At 38.3% G+C, this 27,115-nt stretch overlaps 1 protein-coding gene across 5 annotated transcripts in view; it reads right to left on the reverse strand.

The window, feature by feature from the left end:
- Positions 1-562: 562 nt before the first annotated feature.
- Positions 563-27,115, reverse strand: part of PLCE1 (phospholipase C epsilon 1) — a 140,384-nt gene continuing 113,831 nt past the window's right edge. For all 5 annotated transcript variants that reach the window (XM_088059493.1, XM_088059491.1, XM_088059489.1 and 2 more), the window contains 18 exons: positions 26,910-27,075; positions 24,991-25,098; positions 24,457-24,573; positions 24,216-24,374; positions 23,064-23,187; positions 20,843-20,967; positions 20,081-20,198; positions 15,732-15,863; positions 14,270-14,560; positions 13,336-13,499; positions 12,163-12,424; positions 11,072-11,190; positions 9,804-9,932; positions 8,851-9,060; positions 6,940-7,101; positions 6,566-6,784; positions 5,617-5,827; positions 563-4,526 (listed from right to left, as the gene is read on the reverse strand). In XM_088059493.1, coding sequence (XP_087915619.1) covers positions 5,648-5,827; positions 6,566-6,784; positions 6,940-7,101; positions 8,851-9,060; positions 9,804-9,932; positions 11,072-11,190; positions 12,163-12,424; positions 13,336-13,499; positions 14,270-14,560; positions 15,732-15,863; positions 20,081-20,198; positions 20,843-20,967; positions 23,064-23,187; positions 24,216-24,374; positions 24,457-24,573; positions 24,991-25,098; positions 26,910-27,075 — 2,785 coding nt within the window. In that variant the 3' untranslated portion in view covers positions 563-4,526; positions 5,617-5,647. The remainder of the gene's footprint in view (positions 4,527-5,616; positions 5,828-6,565; positions 6,785-6,939; positions 7,102-8,850; positions 9,061-9,803; positions 9,933-11,071; positions 11,191-12,162; positions 12,425-13,335; positions 13,500-14,269; positions 14,561-15,731; positions 15,864-20,080; positions 20,199-20,842; positions 20,968-23,063; positions 23,188-24,215; positions 24,375-24,456; positions 24,574-24,990; positions 25,099-26,909; positions 27,076-27,115) is intronic.

A 27,115-nucleotide genomic window follows, 5' to 3' on the forward strand; every position in this document is an offset into this window, starting at 1 on the left:
TGTAGTGGGCTGTCCCATTAGCTGGCAGCTGTGCACTTCTGTAGTGCTTAATCTGTGATAATGGTACGTGTGTGAGTTTTGCAAAGCCTTCCTTTAAGTCAGAAAATATCCTTTTTCTCTAGGGTATTTAGGTATTTTTCTGTCTAGTCCTTTATCCTGATTTATGGTTCTTAGACAGTCTTACAATTAATTTATTTCTCTTTTAATACATGTTTTCAGTATTGATCACACTAGTTCACCAACTTCCAAGTAATTAAACATAAAATTACAAACATTTTTAGGACATGTGTATTAAGGGATTAGAAAATACCTATGTATTATATTACACATATAAATTACCCATGTATTATATTTACTATGTAGACTACAAACCTGTTAATAATACTGGTGGTTATACATGTGTTTCTGTCTGCTTAGGCTGTCATTGCCATAGATTCTGAGTAGTTCTTTCTAGTTTAGTTGTAAAGTGTGTGCAAATAGAGATGTGATTTAAATTCTGCAAAATTCCAAGGGAGCCACTTGTCAATACCTTTGTCAGTTCAGGAAGGCAAGAACAAAAGAGTCAACATCTTAAACCATTTATTTTTTTACAACATATACAAATACAGTTTATTCAAGTCAGCAGAGAGAAAACAGTCCAGGTGGAAAAGTCACTTTTAAAATTGTTCATTTTACATAGTTTCCAAACATATAAAGACTGGCACATAGTGATGTTGCATTGTCAGAATATTCTGGCATGCTTGAAGAGGCAGAAGAAGACAACTGTACAAGTCATTCTGAAAGAGCTTATACATCTATTGGAGCAAAATCTATTTACTGCTATTTATTTTTGTATTTAATTTGCTAACTCTGCCAAATATCTATCACTATTTAAGTTACAAAATATTTATCACAGACAGGAAAAAATTGCCACCACTGGTACATTTAGTGGGCTACCCTAAAAGTAAACTGAGTTTCTTAGTGGAACGGTAACAGACAGTGATTAAAAAACAGGTGTTAATTGAAGCATTTGAAGAGAAGATCAGGCAGTTGTGTTTCAGAAGCTTCAGACTTAGCCTGTAAAGCTACCAGCAGGGTCTTCTCTTTTTGAAAATAAACTATGAATGTTAAGAAAGTGTTCTTGAAATATTTGGATATTTCCATGTTGAAGTGTTTAATTCTTGAAAGCCTGTGAGTTCTAGAAGCAGACACCTTTCTAAAAGCAGCTATTCAGACACCTCACCTAGTAATATTTGTAAGCAAGAAAGAAAATGTCACTAGGCTTAAAAAAATGAAATCTAAGAGAGTTTTTTTTTAAGTGTTCTGACTTGCTCTTGCTGGGGTCAGCAAGACAGAACCAGGAAGCCCTTTGGGCAGTAGAGGAAGCAGCTCCTGGACTGCCCCAGTTCTGACAAGCAGAGTGGTTGTGCGCTCACACAGGAGCTGGGACTGCCCAGCTTTTGGCCCATACAGTCACACTCTGCAAGCAGCACATGCTGCACAGGGAAAGGGTAAGAAATTGGTAGAAAAGCAGCAGTTTTTAAATAGTACAGAATAAAATACTTTTGTGTTTTTGCCAATAGGCAACAGCGCAGGAGAAGCAAGAGATTTCCACCTGTGAAGTGTGCAGTGCAAGGCCTGCTACTGCTCAGAGACTGCATGTTTGTGGAAGATGTTGATTATTTACATTCCTTTCTTTCAAACTTTATCCTGGAAGCTGCTTCCTGTAAATTGCAATGTAAAAATGAATGTATTTTCCTAACTGATGTCCATACTCAGCCAAAAGCATGGAAAAGGACAAAGTCATTTTGTCGGTTATTTTGTCAGTTTTGTCATAGGAATGTGTGGACAGATTCCTGCAGAAATAAAATCTGTGGCTAAACAGAATAAACATTCCTATTAGCATAATAACTTAGCACATGAAACTGGGCTTTCATAAAAGCGAACAACTCCCTCGTGCTGTTTAATGCTTCAAGTGGTATTGTATTTCCACTACTTGGAACCAGCAAGAGGAAGGGCACTGCAGTTCTTTCCCAAATTCACCCTAAAGTGTATCATGTTTCACCAAGAAAAGTTTACCTGGGTATTTACCAATACCTGAACTTTAAACTGACTGCATGTGCATTAATGAAAATACTGGAACAGGTTCATTAGCCTTACACAGATGTCTATAGGCTTACAATGTTAGGGTTTTTAAATAAAAAGCCAAATTATTTTGCTGTTCTCTTTCACTGTGATAGCAGCAGAATGAGGTTTTGACTGTGACTGATGATAAAGATACACTAATAAGCTATTCCCACAGCTAGAAAAATTGTGTTAGAAATAGTACAAAACTGCTGATTTAAATGGCCACAAGACTTCAGGCTAGTGCTATGCCTGTGGTGAACAATATGACATGACTACTGATGTCCCCTTTGCTTCTCCATGATTGTTCTTTGTTTTTATATCTGTGTGATAGAAAAGCACTAATGGATGACAACATGGATATAAGAACTTTCTATGTTGAATCAAATTAATTAGCAAGGGTGTCTGGTAGCCTACTGTGATATTACAGGTGATATTAATAATTTTCAGAGCTGCTAAAGATAAAAAAAACCCCAAAACCCAAAAAAACACACCAACAAAAAAGAAAACAGGTAAGGGCAAACTGAAGGACATTAAGCATTGTTTAAAATGCCACAAAAACACCAAAAGGAAAAAATTCTCAGTGAGGTCAAACTGCTACTGTGTTAAAATAACAGAGAGAACGAAGCTAACATTTAAAAAAATGGTTGCATTAGTTGAATTGTGCAGCAGGTTGATGTATTTCCCAGTAATTCCTAAGCATTCCAAAGCAAACTGTACATATAAAGTGATATGTAAACTGCCACTTCTTAACATTTTGCTTGGGATCAGTTTTTGCCTTAGGCAGGGTGGGGAGGGAGCACGTCCCTCACAGGGGCTGCTACTGTTGGAATTGGTAATTAGTGATGGGCTGAGCTGGCTGGGGGCTTGAGTTGGGTCATGCTGCTGATTTACAAAATGCTTTGGTACACAAGATTCAAAACTTTTGTTAAGGATGAGCAGTGGGAAGGGCATGGCCTCTGTGAGGATATGCCACTGAGAAATCTGACTTTTCTGAATGTCTGTGGTTATTTTTCCTGAAAGCTGTAAGTGACCTCAAGAGGGCACTTTTTTGCTTTGGTAAATGGCTATTTCATAGGTGTTTTCTGTAGTGTGTAGAAAGACACTGAAAGACATCATAGTTTCTGGTGACAGAACGTATGTTCTGTCTGCTTGTTTATATGCCAGTTAGTTACTTGGTTTACTTTTATTTCACTTTCTTATTCATAGGGGGGGCATTAGCTGTCCTGAGGCTACTGCCTGTAACTTCTTTCCTCTGTTTATGGTTTGCACTAGTGAAACAAAAACGTGCCGAGCAGTTCGTTCCCTACAGACACATTTCTTGTGGGAGATCAAAGGGATGTCTGATTGCAGCAGTTGTGTAATTTGTGCCCCTGTAATGGATTATTTTAAATAACTAAACACATCAGTAATTCCTGTGGAGGGGAAAAAAAATTCAGATAACAAAAGATGAATTCAGGACATATAAAACTTTCCAACAGTGTTTCTATGTAAACAGAATTGTCAAGAGTTATAAAGTTCTTTATATTCTCTGGGTTTAACAGACAAGTAAAAGGACAGTTCCTGGCTACATGGAAAAATGTGGTTTGAATTCAAAATTTTGAAATGTTAATTACACTTATCAATGCATTGTTTTGACTTTGATCAGTACTGGGTATTAAACACCTTGTGCTGAAAAGAAACAACCAGAAAAGTTCTAATTTTTTTTTTCCTCTAAATCCAGAGAAAGATAAAAAAGTCTTAATTTTCTAAAAAGTAGTATAGGATAAATATACTATACACTGGCATGTACTTTGAAACATGATAATAAATATTAATTTTTAAACACAAGCCTGGAGAACTAAAATTTTTAAGAAGAAAATGTTGTTCTTTGCCAAGGTCTCACTACCAGTAAGGTGTATTCAGCTATTGTACATTATTTTGTTAATGAAGATAAATCATAAATTATTTTGAGTGTTTTGTGTATATCCACCAAAGTTAAACAGATATGCAAAGGAAGTTACAGTATATTTAAATCTCTTTACAATCACTTAACACAGTGTTTAACAGTAATCCTCAGGTAAAAGTGCGTTATTTTAATATAATACACATAAAAGAACACTCTGGTTCTCTGCCTTCAGATTCCTTAAAGGCAACAAGCTAAAATTATCTTTTGTTTAAAAACGGGAGGGTGATGACACGTGTTTGTTTACAACACACAGTCCAAGAAAACTCCATCCGCCTATGGAGAATCTGCAGATGCAAAGGTACAGGAAGAGAGGAATCTTCCAAGAGCTGACAGGCATCTTTCCCATCTACAGCATCCCATTTAGGATTCCCGGATTCTGGATGCTAATCCAGCAGCATTGCCTCGATTAAGCATCTGTAGCACAGGGCACACAGTTGCTGACCAGTTCAGTCCGCAGCAGGATCCTTCAGAGGCACTGCAGAAGGATTCAGTCATGTAAATTCCAGGTTTGAGTTTTAGGAAAAGAAAGAAAAAAACCAACCAACCAACCAACCAAGAATATCCAACAAAACAAAACCCCAGCAAAACAAAAACCCAACCAAATGAGGAAGAGGGAAAGTGACTGATTTTCCCATAATTTACTTTGCTTTCCCTGAATTCAGATTGTTTTAATGCACTGGAGGGGGTTTATAGCAGCCTAGAAGTAAGCTATCAAATTCATCCTTTCCTATTTGAAATACCTTGCAAATGGAAACAGTGCTTGAATTCTGTTAAATTAGTGACTTAGCAGCAGCATTACAATGCATGTCAAATAATGCTTTAAGAATTAGATGCATATAGAACAAGAAATGTAATCTTAAATTGGCCATCTGTGAGATGGGATTATCAACACTGAGAAAGATTTCTTCATTTGCAGTGAGCTGCAACTTCCCAGCTGCTGTCACAGTGCTGTAGTAGCACTGTGCAAGTGTCTGGTTAGTGTACAGTGCTGGGCAAGTGGCACTTACTATCTCCATATAAACAGGATGGTCTTTGTTGTGTATTTCAGTTGTTTGAAGTCAAGCAAGATGGAAGAAATTGAAGAGATACAGAAAGGGTAGTGTAAATGTTTAAACATGTCTGGCAAAATTTCCACGGACAGAAGTTAACACTATAAACTTGTTCTAGCTGAAAAAGAGATCACCAATCCTGATGATTTTATTATCTGGACATAATAAAATAAAATCTCTACTGCTCACTTCCATTTGCCACGGCCCAGAGCAAAAGAGTAACAGAACATCACTGCTTAAGCACAGCTGTTGATAAAAATGAGCACTGCAAAATCAACCGGGATGCAACATTTTTGCATTAAATGGACAGAGAAAGTGGGTAAAACTCCACCATTCTGATTCACTTGGAGACCTTCCTGATGTCATCGTGGCTGTGCACAACAGTGTATGAGGCTTTTATGGCTCACTCTGTCAGTCCTTGTACCTCACTTGGTTTGATCAGCTACAGCTTGGAAGCAGGACTGCTCTGAATGCTGCACTGAATGCCTGCTCAGTGCTCAGGTCAGTGTCTCATACCTGAGCAGGCCTTGTGTGGCAGCAGCCCGGATTATTCCATGATGTCACTGAAGGCCAAGGCGCACGCGGCTCTCTCGTCCCTGCCCTGGGGACTGTCCGACAGGACCTGCAGCGGCGGCGACACGAAGCCCCGGTACTGCTTACTCGACTTGGTCAACTTCTTCAGCTCACTGGTGAAGGAGATACCTTTTCTCTTGTCATCTCGTGCTGCCTGTAAAAATTAAAAAAGATCATAGAGGTGTTTTAACAGCTGCTTGTTTGCTGGGAAATAAGGAATGAATATGAAAACACCTAACATGCTGCTAAGCGGCTTCCCTTTAGGAATCCAGTACGGCTGTGCTTTCATCCAGACACTTCCTTCTGATTGTTCTGAATAAATTAATTAAAACTATGCATTGTTAGAGATACGTTTAGCAAATTTGGTAATCTGTGCTTGTAATACAGGTACTTTAAAGAACAGCAGCTGTGGATTGGTGGTGTTTGCTGGAAAGGAGAACACAACTCCTTCTCCCAGCAAGCATGTACTTCATTCTTGCCATTTTTCCAAGCCTGAGATAAAGCAACAGAACAACTTTTTCACTGGGCAGGAATTAAGTCCCCTTTATTCCAGTAGCTTTTAAGTTCTGCCCATTTGAACCGTCCTTTGTTATTACAGGGAACATGGCATGCACAGCCAGAAGGTTTTGAGAAACAGAAAGCTGGTAGCAGATAAAGGTGGTTGTGGATTTGCAGGCTGTGAGGAAATCGTTTTCCTGGATGTAACTGATGCAGTTTTGCAAAGGAAAAAATAAGGGAGGTTCAGAGAAAAGAGGAAATCTGCTTTTTGCTGTAGTCTGTCCTTTCCACCTCCCCTCATGCCAGTTGTGTCTCCTTTGCATGGAAAGCAGGTTCCCATTAAGCTGATCACACACCATCTATAACACCTACTGTAAAGTCTTGCATCTTTTACCTGAACCTGTTCTTTGAGCTTAAGGATAAATTTTCCTGCTCCCTTCCACTTGCTTTGGGCCTGAAACACACACTCTTGATCAGAGAGAATCCTCTGAGATGGTTTAGATGTTGAAGACTTTTTGTTTGCTGGCTCTTTTGTCACCTCTTCCAAGAGCACATAATCACTTGGGTTTGGATTGCTCAAAATGCTGTAGGAGTATTTGGCTTTGCAGAGAGTCTGTTTAAAAGCAGAAAAACAAAACAAAAAACAAATCATTCCCTCAGATTCACATTACTAAACCAATTCTTCAGCTAGTGCTGGGAACAAACTCCACCTTAGCTTGTTTGAAACCAACTTCCAGCCCACATGGTGAGGTGGGCATGTGCCCTTACCTGCTGTATGACATCCTGAGCTGTGCTGAACCGTGGAGCTTTGATCACGGTGCGTGGTTGCTCTGGGGAGACATCATGTACCTGAACAAAGAAGCTGTCATCCTCAGAGCTGATGGCTGCTTCTTCCTTTGCTTCATGAAAGACATTTCTCTCATTTAAATTCTACAGAGAAAATGACAGACAAATTCATTTATTTTAGAGAGGTAACTAATAGCTGTGGTCACACAAGGGTTTTATTAGATGGAAATTGGAGGCTCTGCGGTTGCCTCAGCTCCATTTTGTTAAATGCATTATAAGAGAGTTTTGACAAGCCACTATTGCTAATAAATAGTAATAATAATGCTGGTAAATACCCATATTTTCTAAAATCAATATCTGAAATACCTTTCAAAGTAGGTGAGGAATGGAGATATTTGCATAGCATCATATTTTACAAAAATGACCCCCTAAATCCTTCCCTTATGTATACAAAATTATGTTTTGTCATGTAATGGTGCCAGTACAATGGGAGATGGTGGAGAGGGTTCTTTTCTTTCCTGTCCCTGCACTAAAGCCAAAAGAATTTAGAGAGCCAGAATCTGAGCAAACATTTTCCTGTGGTGTGGAGCAAGAGAAAGGCTGCGCATTTCTCTCTCCCTTTTCAATAACTACTGCAGATTTTAGACAGAATTCCTCCTTGAGCCTTCTCTCAGAGAATGCAATTCTGTCCAACACCTTGGAACACTTAGAATACACCTTGGATTACAAACTGTAAATATGGGCTGTGTATTGCACCCTGTCACTGGACCTGAACCTTGTTTTTCCAGTCAGATTTGCTGCTTCATTTCTAGCTCCAAACTCTGTGGTGCTGCTGTCTGCAGAAAGGCTCAAATTTATGGATAGTGCTTTGAGGTACTCACATCACAGGACAGAGTAACAGCATAATTTTCACATGTGCTCAGGCAGATTTTAATTCATTTTCTGAAGGAATGAGGCTTGGCAGGATACATGTGGCAGCATACACTGACAGAGGCAGTGCTGCAGTCAGTGGAATTCAGGAGGCCACTATTTCCATGAACAAATTTCTACCTTGTCATTTTTGTTCCAAATATTAGATATAAAGGAAACCAAAATGTGGACTTGTGTAATATAATAGCAATTTGTCAAATTGAAGCTTTGTCAAAAGTTCTCTCAAAATAAGCAAAATAGATGTTTTTCAGTTTAAAGAATACCAGAGGAACTCTGTCATATATATATGTAAAATTTGTTTACTAAGCAAGTGTTTTTATTTGCCAAACTGACCAAAGAAAGTGCCTCTGAAAATGGGATTATTAAGAGTTTTTCTCCTGCTTTTTTTGTCTCTGTCTCACAAGCCTAGGCACTAACATATTTTAAGCTCTAGATGCTTTGCTCATAGTGTAAACTGAAGTCATCTTCCTCCTTTAAATTAAAAGAAATCACTTATGTCATTATTTTAGTCTATAATTGATAATTTAATTATCCTTTGAGGCTTTTAAGCCTTTTTAATATCAAAATTATTTCTAAATCTTTTTGACAGATGAGAAGTTGCTGCCATCTGAATTGATGGTGGTTTTCTGGAGTTCTGTTATCTGTGATCCTTTGGTATTAACTATTGTCTTTCTATTAATTTCCTATCATGGCATAATCTATATTTGCATTAAATTAGAATTATCACTCCTAACAGAGTCACTGAACTGTGACTGAGCCATAATGAATAAACACCACACAGCTGATACTGGAGCTGGGGGAGGTCCAGTTGGTGTCACACAGGTGTATCAAGTCCAGTTGTGCTTCTCACTCAGGAGTTACTCACCAAGTAGTGAAACAAATATTGGATCCTTTTGTTTTTGTGGTTATAAGAGCTATTTTTAGCTACCTTTGTAAATAATAATTTATCTGAAACAGACTTACTTCCTCTCGAGTTTTAAAGATGATTCTTCCAACATATCCTTCTTCTGGGAACCAACTGTTTAAAAGCTGCACTAGCCCTTCTTCAGGACCAATCACTCTTTGGAATGGTGGTTTTCTGCATTCACTCTTTTCTTTAGATATAAAACTTTTCTCTTCCATCAGAAAATAGTCTGCAGCACATGACTCTGTGCCTTTTATGGTAGCCAAGAGCTAAGACAGACAACACACAACAATTAGAATGCTAAATATAAACACTGCATAATTAGTAGTTATAAATGAGAATGAATAAGGAAGCTTTCAGAATCTGTAACTATTCTGACAGTACAGGCAGGATTTCTGATGTGCTATTTATTATTCAGATATTTTACTCCAGGGTAATGTCCTGTTCTCTTTAGCCCAGCCAAGCAGTTCAACTATTCCAGACAAGGCAGTACTATTTAAGCTTATTTTGGTCCTTTTTGGCTGGCCAAAAAATTTATTCATAATCCCAGGACAGTACAGTCTTTTCCCACTGCTAGAATAACAATCCCTGCTGAGTTAACTGGTTTTTATGCTCATGAACTTAGCCCTCTAACTTTTACTCTCTGTTCCTACGGTGCTTCAGTTCACAAAGAATTGTGTGGAAATGTTTGCCTTTGTTGTAAGGAGAAACCACTGCCCCCATTGACTAGAGAGATTGTTTTTCTCATCTGCATATACCCAAATATTAAAATACTAACAAGGAGTATGTTCTAAGATTATAAACCCATTCTCTGAAGCCAAGATTGGAAAAATTCCACTGATTATATTCTGTATTTGCCATGTAATTAATTCCACAGCAGTGCATTTCTAACTTGCTGTGATGAATGAACTACAATGACCCTGTGTGTGAGAAGCGCAGGGAGACAGAGATCCAGAAGGATGTCAGTGGGGATGCTGGCAATGAAAAGCCTGCAATTCAGCAGGAAGCTCACCTGATGGAGCAGCTGTGCAGCTGTGGTCCCTGCACTTACACTGAAAACAGTGAAAGGCTCCGGGCCTGGAATTCCATGAACTGTCACTTTGTAAGTCACAGCAGTTTTCCTTTCTCCCAGGCTAAACAACTGTTCAGACAACATTCAGCAGGTTACTGGACATTTTTACACAGGCATGTTATTTCTAGGTTGCTTAAAAGAAACTGTACACACAAGTTGTAAGGGCCTTGACAAAGCAAAGCTGTTCAGGTCATGCATGGCTCTTTCTTACACTACAGATCGAGGCATCTAAAAAACCCCCAACAAACCCTCCAAAAGCCTCCATAGTATCTTGAAGCTGAAGGGAAAGAAGAAAAAGGAAGTCTTCCAGTGGGAATACATCAACTACCACTGGACAAAGGGTCAACCTCCATCACTCATTCCCCATTCTAGCTGAGCTCAGATATTTAGATTCAGCATACAGATTACTGGTTGTAAAGCTATAGCTTTGTTTTAACCTCCGAACTATTTGTTCTTCCTTTCTACCCTAGTATTTTACCAAGAGACAAGTTTGGCATGTATTCACAGGAGGTAATATCTGCAACACATCTGCTGCACACCCGGGTGCTCAGAAGGTTTTATCTAACACTCCAGGAGTCAGCAAAGTGACAAAAATGTATGTTTAAAGTTGCCAAAACACAGGTAACCCAGGTAACCTAACAGTAAAGGCTTTTAAACAAAAATCACACCTATGTATGCATATTTTTAGATATACAAATATCTATTTGTATGTATACATATTTGCACGTACAAACATATGGATGTGCACACACATACATAAATTTGTATGTATTTATGGAACTACAGAGTTCATGTAACGGAAATCAATTTTACTCTCATTATTTCAAAATTGCTGGTAATTTGCATCTTCCTCTTTTTTTTGGTCTCAAATGCTTTGCTTACAATTCATGCACAAAGGAATGCATGAGGCTGCATTGAACCTGACTGCTCATCCACATTCCCCCAGTCGTGGAACACATTTCTTGTTCTATACCTAAATAAAGCAGAGGAGCCAGACTTTGAAAAGATTTCCCACAGTTTTATCCAGGTGGGATAACCTTACTTCCACCAAAGAAAAAAATAAAGTAGGCATCAAGGTTATGTCTGAAGAATGTGCAGGTTTGAGGACTAACATCTTTGAACACTCTGGCCCTATAAATCTTCACATCATAGTAGTTATTAAACTAAGAATACAGGTAACTCATGCATACAAACAAAAATTAAATTACCATAGATGCAGGCAGGGTGTTTCCAGAGGGACTTTCTTCCATTCTCCGACTGTTTATGAACAAACTGGAAATTTCTAATGTTTCATTGTGTAGGTTATGGAGCTGAACATGTCTGTAGCCTAAAGAGGAAAAATCTTTCTGTAAATTCTTTGCCACATCCTAGGATACAAGTCTCATAGATGAAAAACTCAAATTTGCCATAATGTCTGTAGCCTAAAGAGGAAAAATCTTTCTGTAAATTCTTTGCCACATCCTAGGATACAAGTCTCATAGATGAAAAACTCAAATTTGCCATATTTATAGCTACAGTTTGCCACACAGTTAGGATCTGAAGCACTCTACACTGCATTAACACTCTCAACAGTGTAACATAAATCCTACTGCTGAGTGGCTCATGGAGCAACCTGCCTTTGTTTTACCATAATATTCAATATAGTCATATGTAAAACATCTAAATATCAGAATATGAATCAAGTAAGGTCAAATTCTCATTGGAAAATGCATGTGTATGGCCAAATCTCCTCACATGCCAACCCAGACAGTTGTGTGGTGTCACGGTGGCACAAAGCCAAGTGTCAAAGAGCTACTGGCAACACAGAAACTCGCGCTCCCAGGTGTTGCACAATTAGTGATGTTTCCTGATCTCGCACTTTTATTCACCCTTTCTTCAACTCCCCTCCAGCCATGGCTGCAAAAAGTGCAATTCCCCTTTGCAGTGATGTGCTGTTAGCGCAGTTTCTTGGGCAAAGGACAAGGCAGGAGTGAAATCACTCCAAGCTTCCTAAGGGAGCAGCTCTGGTGAACAGAGCCCCAGCAGCACCCTCAGGATCTGAGTAGATGTGTACCACATGCCCCTGCCTCCACAACAGCACAGGATCGGAGTTTTTTTTTACAAGTCACTGGGGCAGCTGCCAGCTCCCAGGGAGCCTTAGATTGCCATTGTACTGCCAGGCTGTGGTGTGTTGTCTGGTATTTGCTCCCTGTCTCCTCTAGAAAAATGCAATGGATTAAAAATTTCCCTCTGGAAGGATTCAGCCCAGGAATCTGCTGGACCATTCTGGCTTAGGGAGCCACCACAAACTATACTGTACCTCTCTTGAGCGCTTTTAGGGGAATGATTCTCTGAGCTGTTACAGCTGAGCTGTTATTTTCAACAACTGCGAACCGGAGAAAGACCAAATCTTCGAAGTGAACCCGGAACAGGAACTGCTCATTCCACATGGGGTTGAGAGTATTGCGGTGGATGGGCTTCGTGCGGAAGTGGCAGCTGTCCAGGGGCATCCCCAGCACGTCGATCTCGATGCAGGGGCTGCCTGTGCTATTGCTGGGGCAAACGTTCTGGCCAGACACGATCTGCAGCCGAGGCGTACAGAGAACAGTTAGTGGAGTAAGCCCTATGCCGTCAGAATCCTGAGCTAAACGCTGCTCAGCACACTCCTAAGCACAATTTGTTAACATGCTGAATTAATTGCAACGCTCACTTATGTGATTGCCAGGGCAGTAAGTTCAAAAGCAGAGCTCCCTCGACCCTCCCACGCCCAACACCATTGCTATGGTATATTTCCTCTGAAAAAATACACTATACAACTGTTCAAGTCATCTGAACATTAATCCAGAAATAATGTACCAGTAATGTAGTCAAAATGGATCACATTTGCTTCTCCATTACTCCGGGGTGATGGCACTGAGCTCTGGCTTGCTTTGACACACACAACACAAGAATTAAGTGTGCAATTACCACAACTGGGAGGATCCTGATTCTTATGAATCTCACTTTTCTGACACATTTCCTGGAAAGGACTAGCTTCTGAGAGTACATTTTTTTGGCCACAAATCCATGAATTATATACACTGTTATATAACTTACAAAAAATATTTTTTCAAGATTCAGTACAGCTTTTCAGAATGGCTTTTGTGCAGCTTTTCAAGTGTTCACAAATGTGTAAAACATCAAGGCACATGTGTAATTTTACACAGTAGTGTAGTCCCAGGGAAAATGCTTTCAGGACTGAGTTTCAACAAATACTGTGAAGGAAACAGGGGAAGTAACTATGGATACAAATCAGCCAATACAATAAGATAAAGACAAATCTTTGTTCCTTTCCTCTCCAATTTCTGTTAGTTTGGCTGACCTTTGGAAGCAACATTTAAAGATTCAATCTTTTAATTTAGAAGCATGACTGTAATGCTGGTTAAAGACTGTAGTTACATATTGTCTACTTCTATCTGTTTGCCTGTATGAAATTCCCTTTTCATGTACTTACTGTTAAAGAATATATAGCTGGCTCCTTATTATCGAGATCTCTTTCCAATGGACAAAACTGCTGGTACATTGAACAGTTTTTATCCCACAGAACCGGAGGTTTCAAAACATATCCACAGCCACCGTTAGCCTCAAACATTGCTGCATTGAGTTGCAGAGGAAGATCTGCGAAATTAAGGCAGCCAAAACTGACAGAGAGCAATGGTACAATGGAAAAGCTGTAACAGTGAAGACAAAGTCATGTTTGAAGTATCTTTTTAAAAAATATTTTAGTTGTGTACTATTCCTGGTTTTCAGAAGTAGTTGTGATTTATGTGTCCAATCTATCCGGTAATTACACAAAACTCTAAGAACAGTTCATTCTTTTCCTTTCCATTGTCTTTATTGAACTGTAGGGCTTGCCTGCACCAGTTCTCTGAGAAGTTTCTAGGAATGTGCCCTGAACTGCGGAATGAAAGAGCATTGTAGACGACCTAATGGACTCCTCACCAAAAATGTGAAGGAACACAAGATAGAACACCAAATATTCCAAAAATGTTTTGATCAACATTAAACCAGCACCCAAGGCAGCACTTCCAAGTGAAAAATAGTTCAGTACATTTTTATGTTTGAAATCAGAAAGGGATAACAGTTAACTGAAGTGGGAGAAAAAAAGCAACCTTCAGCAATAAAATAAATATAAAAATGGAAGTGTTGCTGTCCAGGCATGTCTGGGTTATCAGGGGACCTGGTTCATTGGCATAAAGCTCCTGGACTCTGAGTTTGCTGCTCACAAGGACCAGACTGTTGTGTTATGAACTGCTTGTGCTGGGTGCCGATACAGGAAGGTCCCCTCGGGAGAGCAGGGAAAAGTAAACAGGAAAAATACAAATTCATGACTTAAGATCTTCTATCACATTTCAAACATATTAAAACCTGTGTCTGTGTAGCCTTACCGTCCGTTTGGTAGTTCAGAGCCACGAGCTGTACACCATGGAGCCAGAAGATCAGGGGGTGGGGATTGGAGGAGTCGATGCGCGTGGCAGCGGGGTAGGTCCTCAGGAGCTGGCAGGTGGTGTGCTGGATCAGTTTCTGGGAATAGCGCCTGCAGAGCCGCTTGGCAGCGTTCTCGTTCAGGGATGAGATGTGATAGCACTTAGGCGTCCTTATGATGGCACTGAGGGAAGCTGGAGAGTTGTAAGGAGAGCAAGGATCTTCCCAGGTCTGCCGCATTGCATCAAAAGGACCTGGAAAATAAAGAGTGCCCTCAAGGTACAGCCGCAGGTCCAGAGACTCCAAAAATTCAATGTTTTCTAGTGGAGTATGTTGTGTGCTTTGGTTATGGTAGAAGAAGGTGATCCTGGAAAATGACACTACTCAGGGCAAGTGTCACAATCCTTCTCACACAGTAATAATAATCCATGAGAGGAAACACAATGTCCAAGTACTGAAATAATACCATGATTAGATGTGTTAACAAGCACTTTCATAAATAAATACCTAATTGGCATTTGCCTGAATAAAATAATGGAATAAAATTCCCTTCCTCTCATTTATATATTTTACATGAGGAAGAGAGGCAAGACTGAAAGCCAACTGCTAATTTTCCAAACAGACAATCTACAGAGACTGCAAAAGTTAGGGGGAAAAGGCAGCAAAATACTTATATGCTTTAGAATTAGGCATCACACTTCTTCACTTTTAAGACACAGGCCTCTAGAAGGAAATCTTTCCTGTCTGCTGCAGTCATGCCCTTGGGCTGCAAGAAATACAACCCTCCCTGAAGCAGAAAACGAGTTCAAAATATCTGTTTATGGTAATCACTTGAAAGGCAGGGGATCTGGGTCTTATTCCTGCACCAGAAACTTTCCTGTACTTTCTTTGTGTTTCTTTACATCTCTTCATAGGCAGACTCACAATTTCCAGGTTCACAAACTGAATCACCTGCAGAGTCTAATTTGCACAATTACACCTTTGGACTTGGCTGAATTTTAGGCTGCTAAGTTCTATTTCAGACAACAAAATTCTTTTCTGGACCAGCCCAAAAGTCCTGGCTTTCATTTGTACTTTGAAAGTATTCACTTATATCTTTAAAAATATAAACTTTAAGATACTTTAAATGTACATTTTAAATGTACATTTAAATGTACTTTAATGTACATTTTTAAATGTACATTAGTTTTGAATTGTTTATGAATTAGGGCCATCATATTTCTGACCAAGTAATCCTAATATTCCATACTCACCACTTCAGTTGTAATAGTGTTACTGTAATAGCTGCTGTGCTAATGAAAAACCATTCCAAAGCTTAATGTTTTACACATTACAAAGTATTTGATCTTTAATAACTTGGTCTGTTACATGTGTTGGATTACAGTGTCATTCCACGTGACTGGAGAAAGAAGATGCTAACTTTACCTTTTCCAGATGCTTTGGCAAGAGCAGCTGACTCCCCAGGGCTCAGCCTGCCAGGATTGTTGCCAAAAATGGACTTCCTGCTTTTTCTTTCTTTTCCTCTGTTAGAGCCAGATGGGTTTAGTGTTGACAAGCCTGTTCCCATAAATGTAAAAGAAATGAGCCAAAAAACATGACCAAGAGGGCATGACATTTTCCACCATATTTTACACTATTTTGGAAGGCATGAATGCTCCTGTTATATAGCACACAGGACAAGCAGTGTATTTTTCTCCACAATTTAATTTTAACATCTTTACATATATACACACTTTTATATGTCTATATATTATGTATGATTTTATATATAATGCATAAATATATATACACATTTATATAATGTATATAGAAACTCATATAAAACAATACAATATACAGTTCTCTCTCTGTGATATAACTTTTCTTCATTTTACTTTATGGCTTGAGGAAAGTAAAGGTTCTCTCTCAAATTACTAAATGGTCCAAACTGATACTAAAAAAATCTGCAGTAAGAGTCCAATGTATTCATCCTAGGATTAAAAAAAATATTTTCTACAGAAGCAATAAATCTGTACAGTAGTGAATATCGTGGAATTCATCTAGGTTACCATACCTACATAATTAAATAAATGCACTATTATGATTTAAATATATAATTAATATAGTAAATATAATAAATATAATTAATATAACATAATGTCCAAATGTTGTTGGTTAAACAGTTTAACTTCAAAATGTTTTCAGAGGCATCTTCTTCTATTTATTTGTATTTCAGTGTTGGGAAATACAGTCAAGTGTGCAAAATCCATTACACATTCAGCGGCCAATATGTGGTAGGAGTGGAGCTGGAAAGCTCTAGCATACCTATTATTCAAACTTGTGCATTCTAGAAACATAATCATTAAAATCTTGACATGAGTCCTGGTGAAGTAAACAGACTTAATCCCACTTAAGGTTAATTTCTTTCTGTTGGCTCGGAGAGAGCACACAAATCAAAATTAAAGATCAAAATTAAAGTGCACAATAATTATTCTGACACCCACAGTAGTGAGATGTGGGATGCTCTCAGAGACCCAAGATGTATTTGTGATATAAATTTGTGAACAAAAACCTATTATATGCCTGTGACTCCTAAAACGTTCCACATTAATTCACATGAATTCACACTCCCTAAAGACAGTTCTGAATTTAATACTAATGTTTCAAATACAAATATAAATCACAAAGAGGATACATTGGCCTCTTTCTGACTGAAGTCTGCCCACAGCTGCAAATTTTCAGCTCTCAGTCTTTATGGCACAAGTACATGTACTTACTAAAATTATGCACACAGTTTCAATGGAACTGCTTGGGTTAGTAAAATCCAGAATATACATAAATGTTTTCCACGTTGGAGATGTATTGTCTCTTTGGGCCAAAACATACACATAAACCACAGAAGATGGTAGAAACTGGGATCAAGGAATATGAATTGACTAGAAGAATAAAGAGTTATGCACTGTGTGCTTCCAGCACTATTTAAACCCAGTTTTCAATGGATCAAATGGATTTGGCAAGTAAGATCCAGGTTTCAAAGTCCTGTTGTGGAGACAGTCACTGAGGAAACAAACTAACCCCATAAATCACCAGGGAGTGCAGTGCAGAGCCCTAGGGCTGGCTGAACCCAGTGTGATGGCTGCAGGGTACACTGCAGCTGGGAGTTTCCTCTCAGTCTTTCCCATGCTTTGCATGTTACACATCTCTTCCCACAGACAAGCTCCATTTTTCACTCCGGTTTACATTTCACTTCAAAATATAGCTCTACCAATTCACAGAATCATCAATTCACAAAATCATAGAGATTGACAAGGATATGGAAATCATAGAGATTGACAAGGATATGGAAATCATCTGGTCCAACTCTCTGGTCAAAGCAGGACCAGCTTAGATCCCACCATTCTGTACATAAATCCTATTGTACTACCACAGTGTCAGAGTAAATGGCTTGTTTCCCTACAACCCCTGTGCCATGTTCTTTGAGCTACAGATTTTAGTGCCCATCTCATGTGTTAGATATAAGCACACTGCTTTACTGCTTCTTCTCACCATACTAACATAACTGGCTAAATTGTAATTGCCACCTTCTCACCACACCATGTGTCTCAGACCAACAGAAAGCCTGTAGGTTTGCAGACCTTAAAAGGGAATTTACAGCATTTTTGTTTGTAGGGTGCCTCTTTTAATGTTCACTTTAATTTCTTGAAAAGTGATACCATAGAGGCAGATAATCTGATATGATGGAGATGACAACAAAATTTCATGGTCATGAGCTCAGGTGACTCCCTGCTCCCACCACTTGCCCATGCAAATCTTGCTTTTATGTACTCAATTTCTCTGCTCATTGTGTAAGGATCTCAGCACCAAGGTGACGAGCCATGTGCAAGGAGCAGTGCTCAGGGGTGCTCCACTGCCCTCAGCTTGGGTGACCCCAAAGAACAGACCTTCAGCCTCTCAGATAATGGCGTAATGATATCCTACACACTGAAATTCAAGTTAAGCAAGGACTGTAAGGTCAAAGAGCACAGAAACAACAAGTGCCATGGTGGGTTCCAGAGGTTTTATAAATAATAAATGTTATTTTCTCCACATGATAAATTCTGTTTTGACCAGGGAACACTTAGGGAAGTCTGTGTTACCCAGTAGGTTAGTGAACATTATGGTCCTTGTCCTTTTTTATAGTTACAAATCAGTGATTAACATTCAGGGACGTAGGCAAGTGTAAACACAGAACACAAACATATGAAGACAGGAGAAATAAAGTATTTACACCATTGATCAGACACTGACATGAATCCTGCCCTCCCTATTTCCAAAACTCTTGCATTTTCTGAGGTGGTTAGGAACACAGGCACTACAGCTCCAGGGTCATGGATCTACCAGCTTGTTCCCATCATGAATGGACAATACTGGGCACTGCACCATGTCTGTGCCCTCCAGCCCAGCAGAGGAATCCAATCAGCGGCTTGGTGGCCATGGAAGCTTACATAACCTCAGAGGAGGCAGCATTTGTCTCAAAGGACACAAAGTTTGTTGCAAAAGTAATTTCTACAGCTTTATGTGTTCATCTGTATAAGGAGATAATTTTCTTAACTGTTCTGTTCATGATCCCTTTAAAGCAAGAGAAAGAACTTTGAGAAGGAAAGCAGGTATTTCTTTAATAGCCAGTATTGCATTAAAAATTAAATATCTCACAGTTGTCTTAGAACATCAGAATTTTTTTATGTGTCAAAATGCTTGGAACAACGCAAACTATCCCTGTTTAATCTTGAATCTCTTTCTTTAAAAGAAATATTTTACTTGAAAGATATCTCATTTCTGATTTCATTAAAAAGAGTATCAGATTTGAATTTTTAGAAGTCATTATTTTTACAAGTGAGACCTACAATTTTTAAAGTTATAAAAGATTATGAAAGAATGTCTGTCCATTTTTCAGTATGTTTATCTTGCCTATTTGACACTATTTTGTGTTTGGTTAGCTTCTCTAATCTGATTATAGTTCTGTTTGTATAAGATCATGATTTGGCAGATTTGTTAACATTTCCACAGAGAACCATTCCATTAAAGAGCAGATTTTTCATTCAAAACATTAAACATATCAATAAACAATAAATTCTCAATTTAAAAGTATTTATGTACACAGTATGAGCCAAAATATACCCAACATCATATTTCAGTACTGAACAAGTGCCTATCAGTGATCTCTTCAGTTACTCCCTCTCCTTTTCTCTGCAAAAGTTATTCTTCCTACTGTACAGAAGATTTTCTGTAACTGCTTCCATGAAGATCGAGTGAGAGTGTGCAAGCAGCTGCCCTCACCTACCCCATGGAAAGGTGTTTTGCCCCTACAAATGGGTCCACTCCTATCCACTTGGGAAGGAACAGAAAATGCAGCCGTAGGCAAAGGTGCAATACACTAAACAAGAGGTCACTTAAAGATGTGTGACACACTCTACCTTCAAGGTCTAAAGAGTATTTTCCTTCTTAGTTCAGTAGGTCCTTACATGGAAACTCAAAGCACTTAAGATAAAGCTTTCTGTCAACTGGCATTTGGCATGAAGCAGTTGTCTAAGTTGTGAAGACTGGCAAATTTCACTTTTGTAAACATTTTAATATGACAAACAGTGTGTATTCACATAATTTATGAGCACTACTTCTCAGCCAGGAGCTGCTATTATGAAGACTACCAAATCATGAAGAACGAACCTCCTCGACTACTTCAAACTAATTCAAAACATAAACATAATGTCTCCAGGAATTAGAAAGCTTAAAGCAATAAAACAGGGCAGTGCACTTACCCGGGAACTTTACAGCTTGACAGTAAATGACAAGATCTGATAGCTCTGGGGCTATTTGTCTGCTTTCCTTCTTATTTTGTGGAAGATAGAACTCTTCACCCAGCTCCATGTCATAAACCTGAGTGGCAACACCAAGAACATTTAATAATAGCATTACGGAATGTGGAAGAACACTTGCGTATCTTACTTAAGTCTTTGAAATTTTTTATCTCTTTCTTCCTATATGGTTTCTGTTATCCTAACGAACCTCCCTCCTGTGTGCACATTTCTGATCAATACCTTTTGCTGATTCTGGAGTAGTGTGTAAAGGTCTTATTCAGAGTCAGTCCTACAAACATTTGGACAAAACACATCCATGTTGAGAAGAATCTACAATACACTAAACAGCAACACACTGGTTCCTTTTTCAGATGACTTAATAAGAGGTGCTGTATTACCACACTGTAAGAGTGTGGTATTTTAAACTTATCTTGAAATACAAAGATGCTGAAGTTTCAGATTAGATCTTCAGTATCATCAATATCAATTTTCAGCCAAGCAGCCTATATATACACTATAACCTCTGAGGATTTTTCTTGAACAGTATGTTGAGCATTTGTTCTACTTAGGCTATTTTCTCTGGTGTCCTTCCATGCTTTCTATTGCTTCTCTTAATTAAAGCATATTTGCTATCTGATGTCTCAGTTACCTAAACTGTCCAAATCCTTTTGAAGCTGGTTACATATCAAAGTGCAGCTGAGAAGGGGGAAATAGCAGAACTACCTTTCCTTTATTATTGTAAGTAGCACAATCAGCCTTCTTTAGTCGTTTGGCAGTCTCTTCATTATATTCAAACTGCAGTTTATCACTTGATAATTTATTCTCAGGTCGGTCGTCAAGAATATTATCTAAAAATTAATGGGATTTTAATAAACATAAAGCCAAACAATTTCAACTGGAAATTTAACCTGAATTAACAGTATTTGTGGACAGTGCTATGAATCTTATATGAATAATCAGATGCTAAAATAATGCATTTACTGGTCAAAGCATCATCCTCTAGTAGTAACCTGTTCAAAAATTTAATGCTTGGGTTTGGTTAAGATATTGGCCCTTCTTTTAAAGCCCATCCTTTTGTGCTCAGAAGATCTTTAAAACCAAACCATCTAATGAATTAAGTTTGCCATCTGAAAACAACTGATATTCCTGAATGACAAAAATATGCCGAAGTCCAAGCACAATTGACCCCATCAAATATGTACGCATTTTGTACAAGTTTTAGCTTTCCTCTCCTTATTTTCACCATGCACAAGTATTTTTTTACACCTATAGAAATACCTCTTTAAAGCTACATATTTTTCAGAGAATAGCATGCCTAATAATGATGTGGTCTTTCGGGACCAAAATACTGCACTTGTCACAAAAGAAATGGTTTAGATTTATTCCTGATATTCCTGATGCTTTGACCATATTCTTTTTATGCATAACAAGTGTCATACATGCAGGCTTCTAACAGTTCCTGACCAGTTTACAATGCCATATAAGAATATCTGCTTGCATTTATAATATGAAGTAGAAACTATATATTCACACTGTCACATTGAACAGGCAGTTGAATTGTCAGAACAACAGATTAATGCAGTGCTGATTTCATGCAGTTAAAATGCTCATCCAAGTGGCTTTTACCTTCCTGGCTGTTAGGAGCAGGAGAAGCATTAAGGACATCAGCTATAGGGAAATGAGTCAGAGAGGGAATAAGAGTAAAGGGAATTAAGATTTAGAGCCAGAGAAATGAAAAATAAGTGTCAGTTGTAAAACTATTAGCCTTATGCAAAAAAAATGTATTGGTAAGAAAAATAAAACTGAATCTAATAATCTAGTAAAACTAATTCAGATTAGTTTTAACAAAATATTAACACAATTAAAGATTTCAAAGAATAATCATTGTAATAAAGTACTAAACCATGCTGCAGGTTCCTTCATATGCTGGAAGATGTGAATGTTTCTTGCTAGCTTCAGGTTTCTCAAACCTTCTCTTAACTAGAGCAGTGCTCAAAAATCACTTACTGCAATCAGTTTGCAAAATCTTCTTGGCAAGTCTGTTAGCAAAGATTTGAGTTTTCACAGCAATTTACATCTACACTATCTCGTTCTTCACAGAATATACTCAAGTAGCCAGCTAGGCCAACTTTCAGGCAAAACACAATTGAAGGTAACACTGACATCAAACTCATAAATAACCTTGCTATTCCAGAAGCAGTGTCAAGTCTTGAACTGCATTAATCTTGTGACTGTTTTTTAAATCACTAAACACAGAAGCAATTAATGTAAACAAGAGACCACCTGGAAAGAAGTACTGTGCTGCAGGACATGCTTGAGCCTTACACCTCTCTGAACACAGCACATACAACTTAAATGGGTCCCCACCAGAATGAAAGTGAAGTACTTCACTGTTCATTCAGCAGAACATCCCCAGCTGTGTCAGACAAGTTGTCCATGTAGCCCAGAATAATCTTTCTAACAGTGGCAAGAGAGCATCCAGCCAGTAATCACCACCCCAACAACCACAATCACTGAATAATAGGGATGTTGGACCAAATACTGCTACCTATAACATCTACTTATAAATCTGTCCAGGAATATTCTGATGCCATTTGGCTCTGCAATTTCCCATGGCAGCACATTCCAGAAGTTTACTACCAGCTGCACAAACAAATATTTTACCTGTTTTAGAATGATCTTCCACTTGTTTCACTGAGCACCTGCTAGATCTAACAAGTAACATTCTGTGCTTCCCTTAATCCACCACTTCATGACTTAGTAAACCTGTTTCCAATTCACCCCTCAGTCCCTCTTCTCTACTAGCTGAAGAATTTCAGCCTTTTCACACTTGTGCAAGAACACTGCTTACCCAGCTCATTCCTGAACTAGAATATTCATGTATTATTAATACAGTTCTAACAAAAGCACTGTAACTAACAAACAAACAAACAAACATAGTTACCATCAGAGAGAGATTCATAGTCATAGTCATATTCATCCTCTTCATCTTCTTCCTCTTCATTGGTAGGCGTGGGGTTGCTAGCACCATTGCTAGCCTGTGCTTGCAAGTGTGCCAGCTGGTGAGCCTAAAACAACAGAAACACACACACTCTTTATTGCTAAGTTATTTTAAAAAGAAAAACAGTTTTCATCACTGTTTGCATCTCATTTTGTTTATATGAAAGCACTGAATATATTAAGTGAGAAATAAGTAAGATTGTTAAGAGCAAGCTAAAATACCACTTTAGGGGTTTGAATGTAAAGAGAACTTGTATTGCAAGGAAAACACTTAATAAGATATGAAACCTAATTAATTATGGGAAAATGTCCAAGCTGCACATTATTGAAGACTGCCTTTTTCCAGTCTGAGGTATACTGTTTCAGAAACAGTTAAGTACTTTTTCAAAAGATGGAGAATATCCATATACTGGTATGATCAGTGTGATTTACTCATCTGATGACAAGAATTTAAGTCGAATGCAATTGTGTTTACATTTCGGGTAATAGCAATTAGTTTTCAAGGACTTAATTGAACTGCTAACTAACCACAGACATTATTAGATTGAGGCTACTTAAGATGTAGCCCTAATTATTAGAAATAAAAAAAAATCTCACATGGGAATAAACACTATTTGAGTAGCAGAATCCCCCACAAAAAGTCAATAAAAAATCAAGTATTTGCCTGGCTTGAAATTGAAAAAAGAAACAAAGCAGAACTCTACCAAAAATTACTACGTACTGTAAATATACATACATACGGAATGCATATCACTGCTTCTGAATAAACATGAACAGTAAATGCTATAACCTCAGAGAAAAAGATTCATTTATGTTTGTCACACAGGACATGTGATGTTAATCATAATATTATGAAGTTTATAAAATTAATATACATACATACAAGCTTTAGATATAATTTACTATATGTGTTGTCTACTTACTTGACAGCACTGCAATCTACTGTGAGTTTTCCAAGCATGAATGTGCATTGCATTATTCTGCTGTACACATGGGATTAGCAAAAACTTCAAACACAAGTTAACTATTTCTAACAAGTTAGAAAGTTCTCACTTTCAAGCAGTTCTCACTGCTTGCTGTTAAGGAAGGACTTTACCTTTTGTTTCAATATATCCACTGGTGTTTGATGGGCTTTCAGCTTCTTGTTTTTAAGTAGGATTTTTCTTCTCAGTTGGCCAGGGGAAGGCAGCATGGGATCATCAGAAAAGTCACTCTCAAATAAAAACTTTGTCACCAACTTATCTCCAAATACATTCTGAAATATCAAGAACAGGTGATGTATAATGGAAAATCCCACAGCACATGCTTGTAATAATTCACTGCAGCTGATGGCCTACCTTGAAAATCTCGGCCATCTTGCGCTGCTGGGGCAGTGAGCAGTGGTTTTCTATGGAGATGATGACCGGCATGTCGGAGGTGATGAATGCGTTGCGATCGATGGCTTCCACCACCTCCTGCAAGAGAGAGAGAGACAGAGCCCACTGAAAGAACATGGGAGCATTCTGCAGCTTTCAGTTAACCTACTGCTAGCTGAGAGGGGGGACACCTGCTTTCCTCTGTGAGAAGGAAGAGGCCACAGTGTGCCTTCAAAGCAAGCTGGCATCTTGTTACAACACAAGTGGTAACACCTACTTTTGTTATTTATGTAACAACAAGAAAGACAGAAAATTACACTACATATGCTACAAAAACTAATTTGAAAGCATATTTATCACTGAGAATTTCATGTCTGACATAATCTATAGTTTATATTCTATTAGAATTTAGCCCATTAGAATTTGTATTTTTCTAGTAGGCAATTATTTTTTCCCTTTGTTACAGAAAAAAATAACTTCTCATTTTTTTGTTTCCATGTGAAATTACCAGCATACCTTAAAAGAGATCTTTGTAGTAAGAGTGTGGCCATGATAAATGATAGGCATCCCATCATCACCATCCCAGCAGTCCAATTCTACGCTTCTGCAGCCTTGTAGAAGAACCTGCAATGCAACCGAACTGTGTAAGCACATCTAAGCCACAGTATCATGCCATCAAAGCAGAAGGCAGACATTGCAGAGCTGAATGAAAGCCCACTGATTCAGCAAAACTGCTGGAAAGAGCAATGTCTGTGAAGTAAACAGCCCATAGAGGGTACAGTCCCCAGCTAACTGCATTCCCTAACTGAACTCCTATTTCCCATTGAAAAAGACTGGGAAAATAAAGCAAAGCATGTATGTCCTTTGGGAGAATTACCACAAAGCTTTGAAATTCATGGTATTGTACAGGACACATGGAATCTGTCTGAAGAAGGTGGTTCTTACTATATAGCTTAATTTTCTGAGAGAGAAAAACATTCAGGTATTTCTACCTGCAAAAACAGCTATAAAGCAACATGGCAATTTATTTCAGGTTGCTCCCATGACATCATATGGGAAAAGCACTTGCAGTTTGTTTTCTGTTTTTTTTTTTTTAATTTTTGTTAGTTTTATAAATAAAAGATAGTCTGAAAATGAAGTCTTAAGAAACCTCTGTGAGGATAGTTAAAATGGAAATGTGCCAGGCCATCTTGATAAAATATTAAGTTAATTTACAGCCATCAATTCATTAATCAATGTTTTAATTATTCATTTATTTATTTCAGAAAACCATTGCTTTAGAAACCAATGAAGGAAGCAAAGAGGAAGGATGAAGGAAGAGATTAGCCAACCCATCTTCTGGTAGCTCAGCTTATTATTGCTATCAGTATTTTCCATGCCTGTCATCTGTACTACAATTTAGTATTTTACTGAATAGAAAGATCTCAACAATCAAACCCATTTCCAGGAAAACCATTCATGAACAAAGAAATAATTATGTCTACTCAAAACTGGAATAATTTGATTTCAGACAGTTGTGTCCAAAGCTGTCACTCCACCACTTCTGTGAGAGCCAGACACACTGAACCAGAACCAAGTACCCCTTCAGCTGGCAACACTACTTGAGGGACAGGAAAAGGCTTTTCTTAATCATGCAGACTTTGAAGGCAGTTGTTGTCTATCTCACTTCCCATCTACTACCAACACAATACTAGCATCACTGTGCAGTGCTACTACAGGAACCTCTGCAACTGCATTACTCAGTGCATTTACGTTATTCAGGATTTCCTAACACAGCCTCACCTCTTTGTCTATAGCCCCAGGTGAAGGAGCACATGAGACACCAGATGAGTCCCTTCTCAGTGGTGAGTCATTAACTCTCAGCATAACAAAACCACTACTGACAGGAAGTTTGATGCTTTCTCCAGCATTTTGTAAACACACAGACATACAAATATATACATATATACAAACAAACACAGAACTGAAAGCCCAAGGGAGAAATTGTTCCTTCCCTGATCACCACCAATCAAGCATGAAGTCTAAAAACTGTAGAATATTCCTAAAAGTAACATTTTTAGAAGTTATAGCTCTATTTGAAATTTGTCTTTGCAGTGCAATGTACAGTATTTCACTAGTGTCTTTGACATCTGAATGAACTAAAATATTAGATCGGTCTTTCCTGTGGGAAAGTCTAATTTTAGTAGGTTGGGTCAGACCGACTGGTGTCTAAATGCTATGAATCTCAAACTAAACCCATTTTTTTGCCTTAGAAAAGGCATTTGAGCACAACTGTGCTTACAGGCAGCTTTCCCACACATCATGTTTTCCAATATTTTGCAAGCAGGGGTTTAGGACATCTAGATTTTCAAAGCAAAAAGGTCATGCTCCTGAAACTTGCCAGTAAAACAAACAAGTCCATGTTGAAAACTACACAACAATCCAATCCTGCATACCTGGCTGTAGAGCTCCACTGAGGACTCCCCTTTAAGCTGATGGCCAGTAAGGTAAGTATTGTGCGAGGATTCTATGTAGTAATATGAGAGAGGAAAGTGCAAGTCCTCAGCATTCTCCTGTGATTCATCATTTTTGGAGGCAAAGTTGTCTTTATCCATTAAAAATCTGGAAGTGAGAAGTAGTGAGGAAATTTTATGCTGTGCTG

This window comes from Pseudopodoces humilis, chromosome 9 (assembly GCF_049639895.1).
Source record: "Pseudopodoces humilis isolate 2021_Gansu_Grassland_sample_001 chromosome 9, ASM4963989v1, whole genome shotgun sequence".
Classification (NCBI taxonomy): domain Eukaryota; kingdom Metazoa; phylum Chordata; class Aves; order Passeriformes; family Paridae; genus Pseudopodoces; species Pseudopodoces humilis.